The sequence below is a fragment of the Castanea sativa genome, chromosome 4, assembly GCF_040712315.1.
Source record: "Castanea sativa cultivar Marrone di Chiusa Pesio chromosome 4, ASM4071231v1".
NCBI classification, from domain to species: domain Eukaryota; kingdom Viridiplantae; phylum Streptophyta; class Magnoliopsida; order Fagales; family Fagaceae; genus Castanea; species Castanea sativa.
The window spans coordinates 27,476,427-27,497,401 of NC_134016.1; the positions used below are offsets into that span (position 1 = coordinate 27,476,427).

The window sequence follows — 20,975 nt, forward strand, 5'->3', positions numbered from 1 at the left end:
TTTAAATAAGTTGTATTTCAGTTTATTTTTCAGCAAAATATCTTGTAAATTCAATTAGGATTTTCCCGGCATCTCAATCAAATATCACAAAATTTGTTTTGAAAGTTGTATCAAAAACTTCTATTTGAATCATGTATCTGAAGTAGTTTGCAATTGTATATATATAGTAGTTATGGTGAGATAAATATATTATAAATATTTGGAGAGTATATAGTTAATGTGAGTGTCTCTAACTTTGGGATAGAAAGATTTATTTTTGTTTCACAATTTTCATACCAAAATGATTTTGCTTGTGGTTTGACATTCCTTTCACAAAGTACGCATAAAATGTAATACCAACCTATTGTTGTATCAATATTACTTATTATTGCAATACCCTAGCAATTTACATCTTGCAATGAACTTTGAAATTAATATGTATTATTTTTTTAATGTAAATAATATGATATATGATTATTTTTTTACGTTAATGATGAGTATAAATTGAAATGATTAACAAACCTATTTTGTAGGATCTCATTCAATGCATTTTATCTTTACTATTGTCTTCATAATATTTAAAGATAAATCCTCCTATGAAAATTTTTTTGCATGTATTTTTGGTATTTCTTATATAGGATCATGTTTTTTACCATTCCTATCATTAAATTTTTTTAAGGAAAATATTAAGTTAATGGCATTTTGTGAGATAGTATATGATATTTATTAGACTTTTTTGTTATTATAAATTTTAGAAATATGCACTTGTCAATTATTTCAGCAACCTTAAGGATCTTAAGATTTATATATATTTTTGTTACACTAGTCAATGACAGAGAATTGGTTTGCATAAATTGCATAGAACATTATTAATAGACAAACGCATATTGAATTGAAATTGGGGGAAAATGAAGATATGATTTCATGAGGATGAGAGTTTGTAAGAGGGTAAGAGTTTGGTCATTTTTGCTGAAAAATAAACTGAGGTACAACTTATTGATCAAAGATCAAAAATGACCAAATATTTTGCTGAAGAAGAGAGTTTGTAAGAGGGTAAGAGTTTTGCTTTGATTTATATGTGGGAAGGGTCAACCTTGGGTCATAATATGTAAAGTAAGAACTGGTTTGAGTTTTTCATAAGGTTTGGTTTACTTTTAAAAGGTAATTTATTTTATAGTGAATTAATTTTGGTCTAATGGGTCTAATTGTCAAGAACAACCCATATTTTATATAATAGTAAAAATAAGTTACTATGATTTATTGGGTAACAGTAAAAAAAACTTAATAAAAAGAGGTAAAAAATGCTAAATTTATATAATAATAAAAATAAGTTACTATGATTTATTGGGTAACGGTTAAAAAAATTTAATGAAAAAAGGTAAAAAATGTTAAATGCAATATTAGAATACCACGTGGCAGGACAGTAAAAAGAAGTTACTATGATCTATTGGGTAACAGTAAAAAAAACATAATAAAAAGAGGTAAAAAAAATGCTAAATTTATATAATAGTAAAAATGAGTTACTATGATCTATTGGATAACGGTTAAAAAAACTTAATGAAAAAAGGTAAAAAATGTTAAATGTAATATTAGAGTGTCACGTGGCAGGACATCATGCACTCTCACATGAGATCTCTGATTTTATATATATATATTGATGATTTGCAAATAAGCTTGCTGATTTGTAAATGTCTGTATCAATTGTTGAAATTTGAATTTTTTGTATAAACAAATTTTTTTTTTTTATTATTATTATTATTATTATGTAGACATTAATGAATGGAATATCTACTCATTTTAATCAATCAAAAAAGTGGACGCAAAAAAGAATTCAAACCTGTTCTCATTTAATATTGACCAAAAAGTCAATTTTTTGTTTGATAGTTTTTTAAGGAGAAAAATAAACATTATCTATATAAAAAAAAAGGAGAAAAATAAATAAAAAAGAATTAAAGTTGTTGGCTTTGAAATTTTTTTATAACTAATTTTATAATTTTTTTCATAATAATTTATTTAACAAATTGTGCAGGCTTGTTGCCCAATATGATTGGTTAGCCTTGAGGTCAAATCCTCAATTTACTTGTATGAAGTGGGTAATGAGATTCCTAAAATGGGAAAACCTCCTAAGGCCAATTTGGCGGCCCAAATGAAAGAGTCTATGGTCTAGCCCCTATCTTCATACCTCTTTTTGTGCATCCCCCGAGGAGTCCCAGGCTTGATGGAGAGTTACTCATCTTTTGTGGTTCCTCACAATTTTCTTCCGTGTGTATCTCTCACCCTAAATTTTTTCCAACCCATTTTCTCTCTCCTTCGACTCTTATTTATAGACTTCCCTTAATGGGGTTGTCATGATGATGGGAGGCTTTTTAGGTAGGTAGGGCCCTTTTTGGGATATATTCCTGACTAGATAGGTCCCACTTCTTAAGACAAATGTGATTGTCTTGAAACTTGCACCCGCTATTGTGGACACAACGAAGGAGTCGCCACCTAGTTTTGCAATGGCTTGGGAACCATGAATATAGCGTTCTTTCGAGGAAAAACTATTGACCTTACTACCAAAGATATGGGTACAGAGTTTAGGTACGTTTTTGGAAAGGTGTCAGGCACCTAAGAACGCCCAACCCTAAGGTTGGCCTCCTATCATTGTGTCTTACATCTAAAACTCGATAAAATTATGTTTAACACTTATGTCCTAAACTCACACACACACTAGAATACATCTAAGCAACACAAAAACACATGTACATGTTCATCAAACAAAAAATTACAACAAATATGCATGTGAATGTGATGTATGACTTACATTTACTCACCTTGTAGCAACTCAGCACCTATGGCATCATGCATAGGCATGTGAATGCATAATCATGGTATCAAACTAAGAAACAAGAGATGAAACCCTAATCTAGCATATCAAAAGTAAATAGCAATAAAACATGTGAAACAGAGGCATCAAATACACATATACATAAAAAGAGACTTAAACAGGAACATCTGAGATAAGAAAATGAAACGAGACAGAAGAAGAAGACTAAACTAGGGTTTCTAGACAACGGCCTGCGTACACATACCAAAGGTTGCGTACGCAAGAGGAGGCCCATGTACGCATGCATAAGGCATGCGTGCACAGCTCTACTCGAAACCCTAACCTAGAAACAGCAAAGCAGAAAAACATAGCACAAATAAAAACCCTAATTTTAACAACCAAACATGCTAAGGATATAAAGAAAACTATAAAACTAATCTAAAAAAACATATATATATATATATATATATAAGTATAAATAAAGCAAACAAACAAGATTAAAATTGAAAAGAAAGAGAGAAAAGAAATATGAATGAAAAGAAAGAGTTAGACTCAATACCTCAAATCTATCACAATTCAATATAAATGTGATTAGCAAGGTTAAACTAAAAGGATTGGGGCTAGAAAATTTCCCTATAAAAAAAAAAATTACTTGAAGGTGTTTTGTAAAAAAACTCCATTTTGACTCACTATTTTCTAGTGAATCTTGTATTTTTCTCGTGGGATTTCTGTGTGTTTTGAAAATATACCATGTAAGGCTTTACATAGTGAAAAAATGGGGTTTGGAATGGCTCCTAGACGATGTGGGATTCATTCCAAACCTCAGTCATTATTGCAGAAAACTTTTCTTTTTTATATCTTTGAAACCCTAGCTGCATACGCAAGAGTGTGCCTGCGTACGCATGGTTTGGCCCACGTACATAGGCTGCTACCCACGTATGTGGGCCGAGGGCCACTTTGATCATTTTATTTCCAAAAATAGATTATTTTTCATTAAAAATGTTATATTTTTTTCATTTCAACACTCCTTAAGTCAATTTGATATCTGATTAGGCTCTAAATTGGCCTTAGGCCTTAGAGTTTGGGCATCATTGGGGAATGGAAGCTCGAGTTGTAAGGGGTACAAACTGTGATGTCTACAACTGCCAATTAGTTCTCAACAGGCAATTTTCCCTAAGGCACTACCGTTGCCAAACAGTCATGTCCTCGATATGTAACAGATTTCTAGACCCATGTGTCCTACTACTTTTTATTGGGCTCGGGGTTCTCGGTATATTGAAATTGATAGGCTGGGCCTTTATATCACGCCTGTACAATGGGCTAGGCCTCTATATCATGCTCATATAATGGATTGAGCTCCTATATCAAGCCCGAACAATAACCCCCCACAATTCCATTCCCATGTTATGGGGATGGGATCAAGGTTAACCTTTACCTGTCGGTGGAAGGATGGTTAGGATTAAGACTGCACGTCGGAGGACGGATTCCTCAGTGCACTGATCCTTCTTGGGAAAAACCAACTGCCTGCTAATCATTAAATGTGATGGACAGGTCTATATGTATTCCTTGCACGCGGAACGGCAGCTGTCACATCGAATGGTCAAGATTCGCTACTGCTTCATATACCGAGACACACATGTAACGAATAGCTAGGGGAAGTTATTAATTTTTCCCTCCAAAAGCATTTAAAGGCTCTCTCCCAATAAATACACCCTAACCCCCCTTGGCCAGCTTTTTTATTTCATTTCCTCCTTTCAATCCTCATTTGCCTTGTCCTCCCTAGCCTTCATCTCGAGATCACTCTTCCAAACAAAAAGGGTATCACTGTAAGTCCTCTAACCCCTCCCTTATTCCTCTTAGTTTTTCTTTTAGTCGCCCCAAAAATGGGTTTTGCATACCTTCTAAGGACTGAGGCTGCCCTAATAGCCTTTAGGGCGAGGTTCAACATCCCCCAAGATGTTTATATCAAGTTCCGCCCTGAGGGAAATATTAAGAATGATAGGATTCTTAAGGTAGTTTTCATCCCCCTTTTGTCAATCCTTGAGGGCAAGGTTACATTTCTCGTGGACCCTATATCACTTAGGACCCTTAATTTCTATGGTCTCAGCCCTGACCAGTGTCTCGCTAATTCCTACAGGGTAGTTAATAGAGTGATTCAATTAAGTAACCTGTACGATCTAGGGCTCAACCATCATGACATTAACTTCATATATAGTATCTGTGGTGGCCTTAAAACCAGTAATTACCTAAAAATTTGTGATTCCACGATGAGGTTAATATCGTGTCTCCCTGACTCCAATAAGAACTCCACAGGGGAGTTCGTAAAAGTGACCGGTAACTGGCTTGCGAGTGAACTCATGCACCCAATGTCACATCGGCAAATCAGTCAGTACTCTTACTTCCCGAGCACACATAGTGTAGGGTTGATTGCCTTTATCCTGCCTCCCCTATCCCTTTCTTGCATACATTTCATTAGATTTACTATTATTATTTATTATTATCATGTGTGTGTGTGTGTGTGTATTGCTTCTAATGCTCTGCTTTATTTATTATTCAGCACATAAGATTTATTGTGCAGTCTTCAAGCGCTTCAAACCGGACCTCAACACCTATCATGTAAGAGACTTGAACTTCATTCTGTGTTCGAAGATTTTTGTGCATTTCGACGGGCATCTCAGGGCATCACACCTGATCCTCAGCTGTATTCCTTCTTATACCGGTTGTCAAGATTCGGGGCTTGCTCTGACAATAGGCAACCCCATACTATCTTATATCAAGGGGCCATACAGTAGGTGAAGCTCCGCAAAGAGAACCTCGGTTGGTAAGAGAAGGCTCCTTAGTGCCAGCTCGAGACAGTTCGGTAGACTCAATCTTCCATGGTAGAGCTGAACACATTCTTGTTGAAGATCCTGCCGTTGCTAAGCTAGACAACGACATGGTTCAAAGGCGCAACATGAACCATGGGTGCTGGTTCCTGGGTGCCCAACTCACTGGGGGTCAATCAGCCCCACAGCAGACTTCTCAACAAACGCCACCCTCTGCACCCTGCATTCGTAGAAAGAGTCCGAGGGTTTCCAACAAATCCTCCACAGGATCCAATGTTCCTCCCACCAAACACACCCTTGCTCCAGTCAATGCTACCATGATGACTCCATCGACATGGGACACTGCTTCAAAAACAAGACCTACCGAGCAACCAATGGTCATTGAGTCCAACATGGCCTCCACTTCTGCATCCCTTTCCTCAAGGTGGCACAACACCTTCATGTTGGGGGACAAACCTCTCCCCAATGACTCTTCGGTCCGAACTTGGAGGAGCGGGTTAGGGGGCCAGGTTACAGACACCCTTGGTCAAGCATTGCTTTTGCCCAAGGACATGTAACACTATTCGAGTTGTTGGGATGAAGACATTGCCCTTAAACTGAAGTGGCATACCATAGCTGTAAGTACCCCATCTCCCCTACTGCTCCTCTATGTTTGTTTTTGTTAGTTTCTCTCTTCTTCTCTTTTTTCTTTTTTTTTTTTCTGCTTAAGTGTTAGTCCTTGTCAATGTTTAACCTCTTTTTCCTTCTTTTTTTTGTTTGATTTTATTCTTCATCCTATATTTGCTTTATGAATTGAACAATGCTTTGGCTATTAAATTTTGAAATCAAAAATATTATAAGTATGTATGCTCGGTGATGTAGGACACAATTTACTGTTTATTTATTGTAATTTATTATTTTTGGTATTTTTATGTAAAAACGTTATTTTAGGTTTAGGTGATTTATTTCCTTGTTTTTAGGTGCATTTTAATGCTTTTTAGGTCAAATTTGATTCCTGATATGGTAAAATATCAATTAGGAGTTATTTTAGAATATATTTACTTGTCTGACAAGTTTTATGGAGTCGTTAAATAGGCCCTTAAGTCTGTAAACGTTTTTGATATATTATTGAATAAAAATCAGAAAAGGTGAGGCTTTGCTCTTCTTTTGGTTCTTCAAGAACCGTGAACTTATCAGGGATTCTTCCTTGTGGCGTTCAAACTTTATGCCTTCTGTTCATAATTCATTATAATCATTGGGTCAAGGTGTCATACTTATATCTTTAGTTTGCGTTTCGATTATAAACATTGGGTCAGGGTTTCTATCAAAAATCTGAATTTTAGCTTTCTTGGGCAAATATTTCAATATTGTTTGTTGGGTCTCAAAGCGTGTCGATTGAGGTTCGCATCATTTGGTATCAAAGCACAGGTTCTAAAATCAGTTTTCTATCCCTTTATCTTTTTTTTTTCTGTTATCATCCAAAAAAAAGTGAAAAAAAAAAAGAGAAAAAAACAACGAAAAAAAAAAAAAGAGATGGTAATTATTGAGAACATTGTGGAAGATTCAATTGAGGTCAAATATGAGGATGAGTCCACAACTCACAATCCTCAAGTCTCAGTTTATTTGTTGAAGATGATTATACAATATGATGATTTTCTTGGAGTAGAAAATTTTAACTTTATTATCAACCCTTGTTGATTGATGTTGTAAATAAATTGAAAGTAGATGAGAAGAAATTTTGTGCTACACTTTATGAAGGACTCAAGTTTCATAACCGGATCAAGTCATTAAAGCATTCGAAGTATTTGTTTATTTGGACCTGAAGATTTCAGATTTCAAAGATGAACTCGAGGACGAGTTTGTTTCAAGTGGAGGGGTCTGATGTAAGACAGAATTTACTGTTTATTTATTGTAATTTTTTTTTTTTTTGGTATTTTTATGTAAAAACATTATTTTAGGTTTAGGTGATTTATTCCCTTGTTTTTAGGTGCATTTTAATGCTTTTTAGGTCAAATTTGATTCCTGATATAGTGAAATATCAATTAGGAGTTATTTTAGAATATATTTTCTTGCCTAACAAGTTTTATGGAGCCGTTAAATAGGCCCTTAAGTCTGTAAACGTTTTTGATATATTATTGAATAAAAATCAGAAAAGGTGAGGCTTTGCTCTTCTGTTGATTCTTCAAGAACTGTGAACTTATCAGGGATTCTTCCTTGTGGCGTTCAAACTTTATACCTTCTGTTCGTGATTCATTATAATCATTGGGTCAAGGTGTCATACTTATACCTTTGGTTCGCATTTCGATTATAAACGTTGGGTCAGGGTTTCTATCAAAAATCTGAATTTTAGCTTTCTTAGGCCAATATTCCAATATTGTTTGTTGGGTCTCAAAGCGTGTCGATTGAGGTTTGCATCAAAAATATTATAAGTATGTATGCTCGATTAAGATTTTTCGGGTAATTTTAAGTTCAATTTCAAAAATTATCTCAAGTGATAGTGGTTGGAATATATCTTTATAATTAGACCTTTTGATTCGAGCAATGCACTATTAAGACTTTTGGATAACATTGTGAAAATTAGTTAATAATTATTGTGGATGTCCATGGGATGTTTGGAATATTTCCTAAAATATAACTTGGAACTTAGATTAATTAATTAAGGTCTTCAGCTAGTCGATGACCGGGGTCAAACTGAGGCTAATTCTTTGTCCTTAGAAAAAATTCTTCAAAGTTCCACCTAGTCGGTGACTAGGGTCAAGTCGGAGCTAGGATTTTGTCCTCAGAAAATATACTTTAAGGCTTTCACCTAGTTGGTGACTAAAGTCATGCCGAGGCTAGGTTTCTATCATTAGAAAAAAAATATTTAAGGTTTCCACCTAGTCAGTGACTAGGGTCAGGCCGAGGCTAGGCTTCTGTCCTTAGAAATATTTTTTTTTTAAGGTTTCCACCTAGTCAATGATCGGGGTTCGGCCGAGGCTAAGCTTCTATCCTTCGCAAAAATTCTTTAAGGTTTCCACTTAGTCAATGACTGGGGTCAGGTCGAGGCTAGGCTTCTATCCTTAGAAAAAAAATTCTTTAAGATTACCGCCTAGTCGGTGACCAAAATCAAGTCAAGGCTAGGCTTCTATCCTTAGAAAAAAAAATCTTTAAGATTTCCACCTAGTCAGTGACCGAGGTTAGGCTTCTATCCTTAGAAGATATCTTTTAAGGTTTCCACTTAGTCGATGACTTGGGTCATGCCAAGATTAGGCTTCTATCCTTAAAATAACTTCTTTAATGTTTCCACCTAATCGATAACTGGGGTCAAGCCGAGGCTAAGCTTCTATCCTTAGAAAAGAAATTCTTTAAGATTTCCACCTAGTCGATGACCAGGGTCATGCTGATGCTAGGCTTCTGTACTTAGAAAAAAAATTCTTTAAGGTTTCCACCTATTTGGTGATCAAGTTCAAATTAAGGCTAGGCTTCTGTCCTTAGAAAAAATTCTTTAAGGTTTCCACCTAATTAGTGATTAGGGTCAAGCCGAGGCTAAGCTTCTATCCTTAATCCCTTTAGATAAACAATATGTAAAGTGACTGAACAAATAACTGGCACAATTTAATGAAAAGCAATTGAATCTGTTCTATATTTTTTTTATTTACAACATGAGACATCCATTATTACAGTTACAACTAATGATTGTACTTCTTCAAACTACTCACGTTCCAAAGTTGGGAGAGTGGTCTCTCCTCCATATCCTCCAACCCCCACCAACTTTCTAGCACTTGAATCCTTCATACCTTCCACTGCCTTTCACAGTACTAGATCCCTTACGACAAACTTTCTTTGTCTCACACTCTAGTCATATCTCTAAGCTAGTTTTTGTTGGTAACCTTCCTACCTGATCAAGGCCATTTCTGGTCGTTCTTCTAGTTAGTCCAAATCCTCGACTAGCTTGGTGTCATTTTTCTTCGAGGTAAAGTTTGAGACCCTTATGCTACACAGCCCTATTTTTGCAGGAATCACTATCTCATTTCCATAGGTCATTGAAAAAGGTGTTTCTCCTGTAGACCTCCTAGGCGTTGTACAGTAAGCCCATAGCACATTCGGAAGCTCTGCAACCCATCTTCCCTTAGCTTCTTCAAGCTTTTTCTTAAGTTCAATAACTATTGTCTTATTTGTTGCCTCTACTTGCCCGTTGCTCTAGGATACATAGAGATGAAGTATTGGTTTTTGATCCCTAGGTCATTGTAGTACTTCCAAAAAGCCTTACTGTCAAACTATAATCTGTTTTCTAAAATCAGTGTTTCAGGGACCCCGAACCTAGTTACAATGTTCTTCCAAACAAACTTCTTCGCATCCACATCTCAGATATTTACTAAGGCTTCAGCTTCGACACATATAGTAAAGTAATCCATCGTGACAATGACAAATCTTCTGTTGCCGATGGCCCAAGGAAAAAGGCCCACAATATCTAACCCCCATTGAGTAAAAGGCCATGGGCAAGAGATTGAATTTAGGTTTCGCCCTGGTTGGTGAATATTTGGGGAATGCTTTTGACACTAATCACATCTCTTTACGTACTTAGCAGCATCACTTTGCTTTTTCGGCCACTAGAAACCTTGAGTCATTGCTCGGTGTGCCAGTGATCTTTCCCTGGTATGGCTCGAATAGAACCCTTCATACAACTCGACTAAGAGGCTGTCCACCTTTTTAGGATGAAGACATAATAAGTACAGTCCACCAAATGATCGTCGGTATAGTCTCTTATCTCTACCCAGCCAAAACCGAACTGAAATTATTTGTATTTTTTCTGCCACCTTTACCTCGCTTGGTAGTATGCCGTCAGATAAAAACTCTATAATCGGGTCCATCTAACTCAAACCGGTCACCAATACCACTGAGACATTTAGCTATCGCTCTATACTCTGCTTCTCTCGTACCTCCACTGAGATCATTCGAAGTACACAATTATCCATGGACAAAGCCAAGGTGGCCAACGAGTCAACGTGACTATTCTTTCCCCTTGAGATCTATGATACCTTTGCCCTCTAGAAATCGGCTGATAACGTACCCACTATCTTTAAATACTCGGCCATTTAAGGATCCCTGGCCTCAAAAGTTCCTTCCACTTAACTTACCACCAAACGAGAATCTGAAAAAATCTCAACCGCTTGTGTAACCAGCTCCTTATCTACCCTAAGCCCTATTATGCGTGTCTCATACTCGACTTCATTGTTGGAAGCCTTAAAGCTCAGCCTCAATGAATGCTCTAACCTTATACCTTTAGGTGACACTAGTACAATGCCCACTCCAGCCCCTCGGGCATTAGATGCCCCATCCATGTACACTTGTCACGACCTTAACAAAACTGAACTAAACCGAGCCACATTGCTCATGGTCAGGGTAAACTCTGCCACAAAATTTGCCAACACCTGTCCTTTAATAGCATTCTGCGACTTGTACCTCACATCAATGACCCAAGCCTCGTTCCATAGTAAGCTATTTGTCCCCTGAAATATGATCTCCTTAACAATGACTGCAAGGGATGTTCAATCAACACATAGATGGTGTGGGTGTGGAAATAGTGAAGCAACTTCCTTGTAACGTGGACTAGGGCTAGAGCCAGCTTTTCCAATGGTAGGTATCATGTTTCAGCATCCACCAAGGTCTTACTAACATAATATACCGGCCACTGTGCCCCATCCCGAATTTTTCACAACGTGGAGCTCACCGCAGATCGAAGACTACTAGGTACATATATAGGTCTTCCCCGGGCTCTGAACAGGTTAAGATGGGTGGGCTCATCAAATAATGCTTCAAATCCTGGAATGCCTCCTTACACTCCTCAGTCCACTAAAACATTTTCCACTTCTTTAGCAATTGAAAGAATGGCCTACATCTATCCACCGATCTTGACACAAAAAGATTTAACGCATTGATCATCCCCGTAAGTCTTTGCACATCTTTCGGGTTGCTCAGTAGTACCAGTTATTGTATGCCCTGTATTTGATCCAAATTTACCTCAATTCCCCGAATAGAGATCATGTATCCCAAGAATTTTCTAGCACCTACCACCAAATGCGCATTTTTTGGTGTTAAGACAAAACTTGTGTCGCCTAAGGATCTTTAATGTCTTGATCAAGTCTGCCACATGTTCTTCCTCCTTCTTGCTCTTTACTACCATATCATCGATATAAACCTCCACCCTGTTCCCAATCTTATCCTGGAACATCCTTGTCACCATTCGTTAATAGGTGGCCCCTACGTTCTTCAACCTAAAAGGTAGTGATATTACCCCATCATGTAGTGATATTTTCCCTTGAGGGTTATAAATGATGTTTTCTCTTGGTCCTCGTGGTCTAGGGTGATCTAATGATACCCCTAAAATGCATCTGGAAAGCTCATTCGTGGGTGCCCACATATGGCATCAACTAGCTGGTCAATCTTTGAGACTAGGAAAGGATCTTTGGGGCATGCCTAGCTCAGATCTGTAAAATCCACACACACTCTCAATTTCCCATTTATCTTCTTAACTACGATAGTATTTGATAGCCATTTAGGGAAAAACACCTCTTTAATAGCCCTAGCTTGTTTCAACTTTTCTACCTTTCCCTTCACAGCCTCCACATGCTGCTTAGCAGATCTTCTCGACTTCTGCTTTTTGTGCAGGAAAAGTGGATCCACATTCAACTTATGAACGATGAAGTTAGGATCAACACCAAGCACCTCGTATGGACTCCACACGAATACATCCAAATTTTGCACCAAGGCCAGAAGCACGGCGACTTGATCTTCCAATGGTAGACTCTTTCTGATCTAAAAATGCCTATCTTCAAATGGAAGGATCTGAACATGTATCAACTCTTCTACACTATTAGCCCCGGTGACCACTACGGGCTCCAATAATTGCTATAACGGTTCAGGTTCTACCTACTCCTTTAGTTTGATCTCATGATTGATTGTCGTGACCAGACATTGTCAAGCAACTTGTTGATCCCCCCTAACCACCGTGACCCCATCCTTAGTCAGAAACTTAACTTTCATATGGAGCATAGAAGGCACTGCCTCTATGGCATGTATCCACGGCCTACCTAAGATGGCTGTATAGGGGATAAAACATTGGCCACTATGAAGTTTACCATCACTTCCTTCCCTTTAGTCATAACAAGGAGCGAAATTTGCCCCTCAAGAACCACTACCTTTTGTCAAACCCTACCAAAGGCGTGTCATATTCTGTGAAGGTTTCCTACTTCAAACCCAAGCCCTAGTAAAGGTTGGGATACATTATCTCAGCCCCACTCCCCCGATCTACCAACACTTTTTTTACCAAAAAAACCCCCAATCCTTGAGGTCACGACTAACGTGTCGTCATGCGGCTGGGACATCCCTTCTAGATCATCATCCCCAAAAGCAATTAGCTCTGTATTTAACCCCAGTCTTTTCTTTGGCCAATCATTGGCCTCCATCCCCAGTTGTGAGGTAATACTAAGAACCCTTTTACGTCGGCTCGCCCTAGTGTTAATCGAGGCTGCATGGATAACCTCAATAATTCCCAAGGGCAAAGGGGGTGTGTTCCCTCGGGTACTCGACATTTGCCCTGTTACGTTACCTCCCTATTCGACCACGAATTCCTTCAAGTGCCCTACCTTCACAAGCTACTCCAAATGATCTTTAAACACCCTACACTCTTCGGTGGTGTGCTACTTCTCTTGGTGATAGGTGTAGTACAGGGTTTGGTTTCTCCTAGATGGGTCCCCACCCATTTTACCAAGCCACCGAAAGTACAACTTGTTCTTTATCCACTCGAGAATTTTATGAAATGGTTCCTTAAACACCACATTCATCCCTCTAGTTCAAACATCGATCTCTACTGCCTTAGACTCCCTCCTTGGCCTTTACTGGAAGCCTCTAAAACAGAAGTCCCTGCTAAACTGTGAGGTTGCCACCTTTTCCTTACTCTGTTGCCTATCGTCCTCTAGTCTTTTATACTCTTCAATCCTCTTCATGAGTTGATCCATGTTCTCGGGTGGTCGCATTATTAGGGATTCCCTTAATTTTGACTCCTAAGGGAGACACAGCTTGAATGTATTCGCTGCAACTTGCTCATTTCCCCCGCCTATCTCGTTGTACAACTCCTAACACCAATTGGCGTAAGATCGGAATGTCTCCCCACTACCCATCCTCATAGACAGCAACGCATCGATAAGCTGAAGGACTCGACTACAAGTGATGAATCGGGCCTCGAACGCCTGGATCAGTTCTCCGAAGTTGTGTATGGATCATTTCCTTAAACCTTTGAACCATCTCATCATTGTGGGCCCGAGGCTAAACGAGAATACTTTACACATTAAACCATCATTCTGAGAGTACGAGGACATCATCTGAATATAATGGCTTACGTGTTCCACCTGGTCAGTCTTGTCGTCATAGCAGGTAACATATGGGCGATTGAAACACCTTCGCATCTCGATGCACTCTATCTCATCAAAGAATGGTGATCAGGTGGGTCATCGAAGTGCTCGGCTCATGGCATCTAAGGCTGTACTTGGGTGCCCGTGTCTGTTCCTATCATAATGTTGCCCCATAGTTTTGTTAGACCTCTCTCTCCCATGAATCACTTTAATGAGATAACCCAGCCATGCTACCTACTTCATAGTCGGGATCACTAGATAACCCCTCGCAGTTCCTCCTACAACGTCGGCTCTGATCTCAATTTCCAACTCCCCGACCTGCTTCCGCAGGTTCTCTATCTCACAGTCCTACTCACTACGATGTGAGTGTTCGGGTACATTAAATACTAATCTTTCCCACTGTGAATATCCCTCATCTGAATCAAATCTTGTCTCATGCCCATCTTGCATGCGATCCTGTTCTCTTTTTCATTCCCTCTCTAGCCTCATTTGGCCCTGGGATGAGGTCCTTGATCAATTGCCTCTAGGGTCTAATGATCCCTCTCCTCCATCCTAGGTAGCAATATACTAGCTCTAGATAGCTGAGTAGGCGTTTCCCACAAACGGTGCTAATTATGCGGGCCTGTTGCCTAATGTGGCTAGTTAGCCTTGAGGTCAGACCCTCAATTCACCTGTATGAAGTGGATAATGAGATTCCTACAATGGGAAGACCTCCTGAGGCCAATCTAGCGGCCCAAAGGAAAGAGTTTATGGTCCAGCCCATATCTTCCTTCCCCTTTTTGTGTATTCCCCAAGGAGTCCTAGGCTTGATGGAGAGTTACTCATCTTCTGTTGTTCCTCACAATTTTCTCTCATGTGTATCTCTTACTCTAAATTTTTTCCAACCCCTTTTCTCCCTCATTTAGCCCCTATTTATAGACTTCTCTTAGTGAGGTTGTCATGATGATGGGGAGGCTTTTTAGGTAGGTGGGGTCCCTTCTAGGACATATTCCTAACCAAATGGGATCTACTTCTCAAGACAAATGTTACTGTCTTGAAACTTGCACCCGCTACCAATTAGTTATCAGCAGGTGATTTCACCCAAGGCACTACCATTGCCAAACAGTCATGTCCCTGATATGTAGCAGATTTTAGGACTAGTGTGTTCTACTACCTGTTATTGGGCTTAGGGTTCTCAAAATATTGAAATTGATGGGGTAGGCCTCTATATCACTCCTGTACAATGGGCTGGGCCTCTATATCATGCCCGTATAATGGACTAGGCCCATATATCATGCCGTATAGAAATTATTACTAATTTTCAAATAAGAACACCACCATCATTACTTTTTGGCGTAAATGCACTTTTGGTCTCTACATTTTGGAGTTATTTTTATTTTGGTCCCTACATTTTCATTTCACCACTTTTAGTCCCTAAATCAATTAACGCGTTCCATTTTGGTCCTTACCGTTACTCACTTAACAAAAATTGCTGATGTGACAAACGGCGTCCACTGTTGGCACATTAAATGCTGCCGTGGCCAATAAAATAATATTAAAAATGCAACGTTAGCTTATAAATTAAAAAAAATTATTTATTAATTTTAACTAATAAAAAAATTAAAAACAGATGGTTTAAAGTAGAAATTAAATTCATTAAATTAAAAAAAAATTACATTATGTTCTTCCTAGTCATCATGAAGAACATGTTCATGTTCTTCCTCAAATAATATGTTTGGTTACCGAGAAAATTAAAAAAATCAAGAACATGCGAACATGGAACAAGTAAAATCAAAGGTCACAGATTTACGAAATACAAAGACGGTTCAAAGATTCAAAAAACACAAAGAACACAAACGAGAACTAAATCACCAAATACAAACATCAAACCCAATTTTGAAAAAGCCTAACTGAATCACCAAACGCAACCACCTAGCTGAATCACCAACCAAAAAATTACTACTTCAAACAACGCTGTTCTCCTCAGTTCTCAACCTGGCATGCTCTCTTCCTCTCCTTCACCTTTTCTTCTTCTTCACCTTCACAATTCTCTTCCACTTCAAAACCATAAAACCTTCACAATAAAGGATTGACCTCACTCTTCCTACGGTGTCGTTTACATTCCTCCGCACCACCGCTTACGCTCCGTCATTACTACTCCCAACTACACTTCCTCTGTCGTCGCCGCCGCTGCAACTGCCGATTCTGGAGCCGAAGCCGGAGACGCAGATATCGTCGACTCCAAGCTCCGTGAGCCTCCATAAACCACTGTGATAAGCCCTAGACAGACTCATAGTCCTTACTCACAACAAGAATAGCTCCACAATAGGATTTCGCACTTTAATTCGCCGCAGCCTCTGCCGCCCTACGATGATTCCTTCTCCGAAGAAGGCTCCGATCTTGAGCTCGATTCCTTTCCTCTACCCCTAGATCTGAAAAAGGATGATTTGAGTTTTGTGGGTTTGATGTTTGTATGGAGGAGGGTTTGATTTTACTACCCCTAGATTTGAAAAAGGATGATTTGAGTTTTGTGGGTTTGATGTTTGTATGGAGAAGGGTTTGATTTCCTCTACCCCTAGATTTGAAAAAGGATGATTTGAGTTTTGTGGGTTTGATGTTTGGGAAGAACATAATATAAAGAATTTTTTTAATTTAATTAATTTAATTCCTTTTTTAAACCATCTGTTTTTAATTTTTTTTATTAGTTAAAATTAATAAATAATTTTTTTTTAATTTATAAGCTGATGTGGCATTTTTAATATTATTTCATTGGCCACGTCAGCATTTAATGTGCCAACAATGGACGCCGTTTGCTACATCAGCAATTTCTGTTAAGTGAGTAACGGTAAGGACCAAAATAGAACGCGTTAATTGATTTAAAAACTAAAAGTGGTGAAATAAAAATATAGGTACCAAAAGTGTATTTACGCCTTACTTTTCTTTTCTTTTTTTTATCTATTAATAATGACATTTATACAGATTTTGAGCATAATCTTGCCAATTTGTGTACACGAGCAATTCTCATAATTAAGCCTAAGTGCCCGTGCCCAAGCACAAGCCCAAGCCCAAGCCCAAAGTGTTAGTCTAGAAGCTCAGGCAGTGGGGAGCTTGTTCATTTATGCATGAGTACTTTGCTACCACAATCCCACTATTGGGGAAAAAGAATATATAAACAAAAACATCAAAAAGTGACTGCAAGACGTCGCATCAAAAAGAACAAAGCTAACAAAACACAGCGAAAATAGTAAAATAGCCATAACTTTCTAACTATATAATTAGTAGTTACGGTTTACAAACTATATTTTTTACTAGCATCTGGAGTCTAAGAGACTCGATTTTGGGTCTATAAATCGACTCTTTGTGGGTCGATTTTTATGGTCTAATTTCATCTGATTTGGCATATTTTTCATGTGGCGTCTAGTTTGAAATCGAGTCTTAAAGACTCGATTTATATCTTCTATCTATTCTACTTTTCTCCTTATTTTTCTGCGTTTCACATCTAGGCTCTCCATCTGCTTCTTTCTTCCTCACCTTCTTTCTTCCTCCTCCACGCTGCCACAAACCCATCGCCGGCGCGCCCAGGTCGTGCGACCCAGGTCCAGGCGACCCAGGCCGCTCGCCCAGGTCGCGCGACCCAGGTCTGCGCGCCCAAGTAGCGCAGCCTGGGTCACGCGGACCTGGGTCGCGCAGGCGCAGGTCCGCGCGACCCAGGCCCGCGCGACCCAGGTCCGTGGATTTGGGCAGCCATGGATTTGGGGACATTGGTTTTTTTTTTTATGGGTTATGCTCAGTTGTGATCTGGATTTTGACGTGGGACTAGTGGGTTTTAGTGGTTGTGTATTTTAGGGAACTGATGGTGACTTAGACTAGAAATTTTTTTGGCTGGTAAAACGAGTGTCAGAGACTCGATTTCCAGGTAGACTCCACGTAGAAAAAATTGCCACATCAGACATTAAAAATCGACCCTCAAAAACTCGATTTTTAGGCCCAAAATCAAGTCTCTTAGACTCGAGATGCTAGAAAAAAATATAGTTTGTAAACCGTAACTACTAATTATATAGTTAGAAAATTATGGCTATTTTCCTATTTTCACCACAAAACACTATGTATTTCTAGTCTTCGAACCAGCAATATATATATTAAACAATTAGAAACTAAAAAGATTGAACATTGTATTGAAATTATAATTTTGAAAAAAAAAAATCATTTTTATTTTTACTGAATGAAATAACAATTACATAATGCGTATGATTGTCTACACTACACATATTCAGATTTAACCCATGACTAACGTATTAATCATCTTCAAGCCAGCACTCTACACATATTCACATTTAACCCATGACTAAATGCATTAATCAACTTCAAGCCAGCATTATTCAATTGATGATTATTATTCCACTCCAAGCCGTGAAGAACGCACTGCATCCCTGTCAACAAATGGCCACTATGTCTGAGTCCACCATTGTTCCTTTCTTTGAAGTATACATCCAAGAACTTCCTGAAAGTTTGCAGAGTCAACAAGGTATCGGAACCAGCCTGGTGACTCTTCCCAGCCACGCGTTCCACTCCCCATCTGTTAGCTACCGTCTCTAAACCCCCATAAAGGCCATCACAGAACTTCATCATATGCTTCAGGTCGAATAGCCTTTTCCCAAATAAGCACTGCACCAGGTTCATAAATCCCACCAGATCATACGGCAGTGGTTGTCAGATCAAGATTTTCATCAAGTGGGCAATGTCATAGGCACCATGAAAGGTAACCCAAGCGAAGCAGAGTGATTGCCCTATTAGGATTAGTGCCCTTAAATTCTATTGTATGATGCTATGTATGATATTATGTATGACATTATGTATGACATGATGTATGACTTAATATTGTGATTGATAAAGTTATTTTATTATTATCTAAAATAGTGGTAACGTGAATATGGGACATTATCATATAGTCCATGAGATGCATTGTATGTGATTTATGTGAAAAGTCACAGAACATGTAAATCACAAGTTCTTTGTAAACTCAGAATTTATAGTTCGTAGTCGGTGATGAAATTGGGCATTTCATCTGCGAAGACTATAACATGTCAACTAAGATGATTTGTCTTGATCATGGAAGTGGAAACTTCTAGTTGATATGTTGATATATTTTAAGAGTTGAAACATATTGAACTGGACCGCTGAGAGATTTATTATTCTCCTAACGACTGTCAAATGAATAATAAATCTCACGACTTCTATTTGCATGAACTCTTAATCCTGATAGAATAATGGACCTGATCATGAAGTGTAGGTTACTTTGATATATCAGGAGTGAGACCTGAAGTGACGGTCAAAACCTCAGTATGTTGGGCAGCCACATTTAGTGTTGATGGAACATATATTCTCAATATGGAATTCATAGTCTCTTGATGGAGATATAAAATATTCCCTTGAGATAAGTTTAATGGTTTCAGTTATTCAGAGAGTTAGGCCTAACCACTTTAGTAAGAAATTACTAAAGTATATATTTATGAAATTGGATTTCATAAATATATAATGAATAATTTTAAAGAATTAAACCGGGTACTCAAGGATAAGATGTAGTAATTTACAAAGTGGCAGTTTACGTTTATGACTTTGTGTTACTACGAATATTTTATGAAGGAGTTACGTGTTTAATAAAGTCTTGAGATATAATTTATTAATAAAGCCTAGAGTGCAATTATATTTATATAGTGGTATTAAATATAATTAATGGTAACTTTGGACTTGTCAAGAGTTGACGGAAAAGCCCAAGGCCCATTGGAGCTAGTGTCTTATTGGTCCCTTTTGGTCTCACTTCAAGCCACACACTAAGCCCAATTGGAAAGGCCCAATAGGCCAACCCAATTAGATAATCAGTTAGTTATAAAGGGAGAAACATACAGAATTTTTATGAGAAGAGATTAGAAAAGAAAAAGAAACGGTGTGTGAGAGAGTGTGAGACACACTTTCATTCTCCCTTTGAAAAACTGATTGAGAGACCACACATCTTGGACATAAAGTGGAATTGGAGTGAAGATTAAAAGTGTTCCCAAGTGCTTCTGATCTTTGTTTTGAATTTCTCCACACCAAGGTACGCTATCTTGTTCTTAAATTCTGAAATTTACATAGTATACGTTATCAACCATGAATGAAATAGATCATTGTTTGTTGCTTCTGCTGTGAGTTTTGCATAAGATGCAAAACCAGATTTTTTTCCATCATGCCCAACAACCCAGATTTCAACATCAACGCTGCAAAGTCAGCAGAGTCAACACCCTCTTTCAAGTTCTTGTCGAAATTGATTCCCTGGCTTTTGAGTAACTCAATTGATTCCGTGTTCTGGATGTCATTATAGACATCAAAATCTCTAGAGTTAAACTCCCAAGCGTATTGATACTTGGTACCGTAATTGGGCAATGATCCTTTGTCGTCACAGAGTGCCAAACCCAACTGTATAATTTTGGTAGCATTGACATTATCTCTGATAATATTGTAGTTCAAGAAGGAAGGTAGTTTCCATGCTCTCGCTTGTCAATGTTCATTGGACTGAAAACAACACCTGGGAATTCAGTGTTGAAAGCCACCATTCTGTGAGTCATCCCTGCAATTCTGATGAGATCAAACTCCTTTAAAAGATTGTGTTTCCACACTTGTCTTACTACAATCAGAGGAAGAGAGACACGATCCATATTGTATTTTGATATCAAAGTTTCTCAGGAATCAGAGCAAGAAAGAACTGAAATTGAGCAAACAATTTATTTGCGCTTATTTATAAGCACAATTGAAGAATGGCGGTGTTGTGAAGCCCTTTGTTTTACGAATAGGAATAGGAAATTTGAATAAGGCGGTGGTTCAAATTTGGGCTGTGACCCTTGGGCTTTGCTAGAGATACTTTCAATTCCCAGATGTGCCATCTTGATCTTCCAAAACAATCTCACAAGTCACACCCCATCCCCTAAAATCAAAATCCAAAACAACAAACACTACGAGCAAAGCTTCGTTTCTTTCTCCCCA

The 20,975-nt window shown here is 38.2% G+C and overlaps 1 protein-coding gene across 1 annotated transcript; it reads right to left on the reverse strand.

Annotated features, from left to right (window-relative positions):
* Window positions 1-18,263: 18,263 nt before the first annotated feature.
* LOC142632658 (putative CCR4-associated factor 1 homolog 11) lies at window positions 18,264-20,650 on the reverse strand. The gene is made up of 3 exons (XM_075807025.1): window positions 20,516-20,650; window positions 20,166-20,411; window positions 18,264-18,623 (listed from the first exon to the last, which is right to left on the reverse strand). The coding sequence occupies exons 1-3, from the start codon at window positions 20,648-20,650 to the stop codon at window positions 18,264-18,266; spliced, it is 741 nt and encodes a 246-aa protein (XP_075663140.1).
* Window positions 20,651-20,975: the final 325 nt, after the last annotated feature.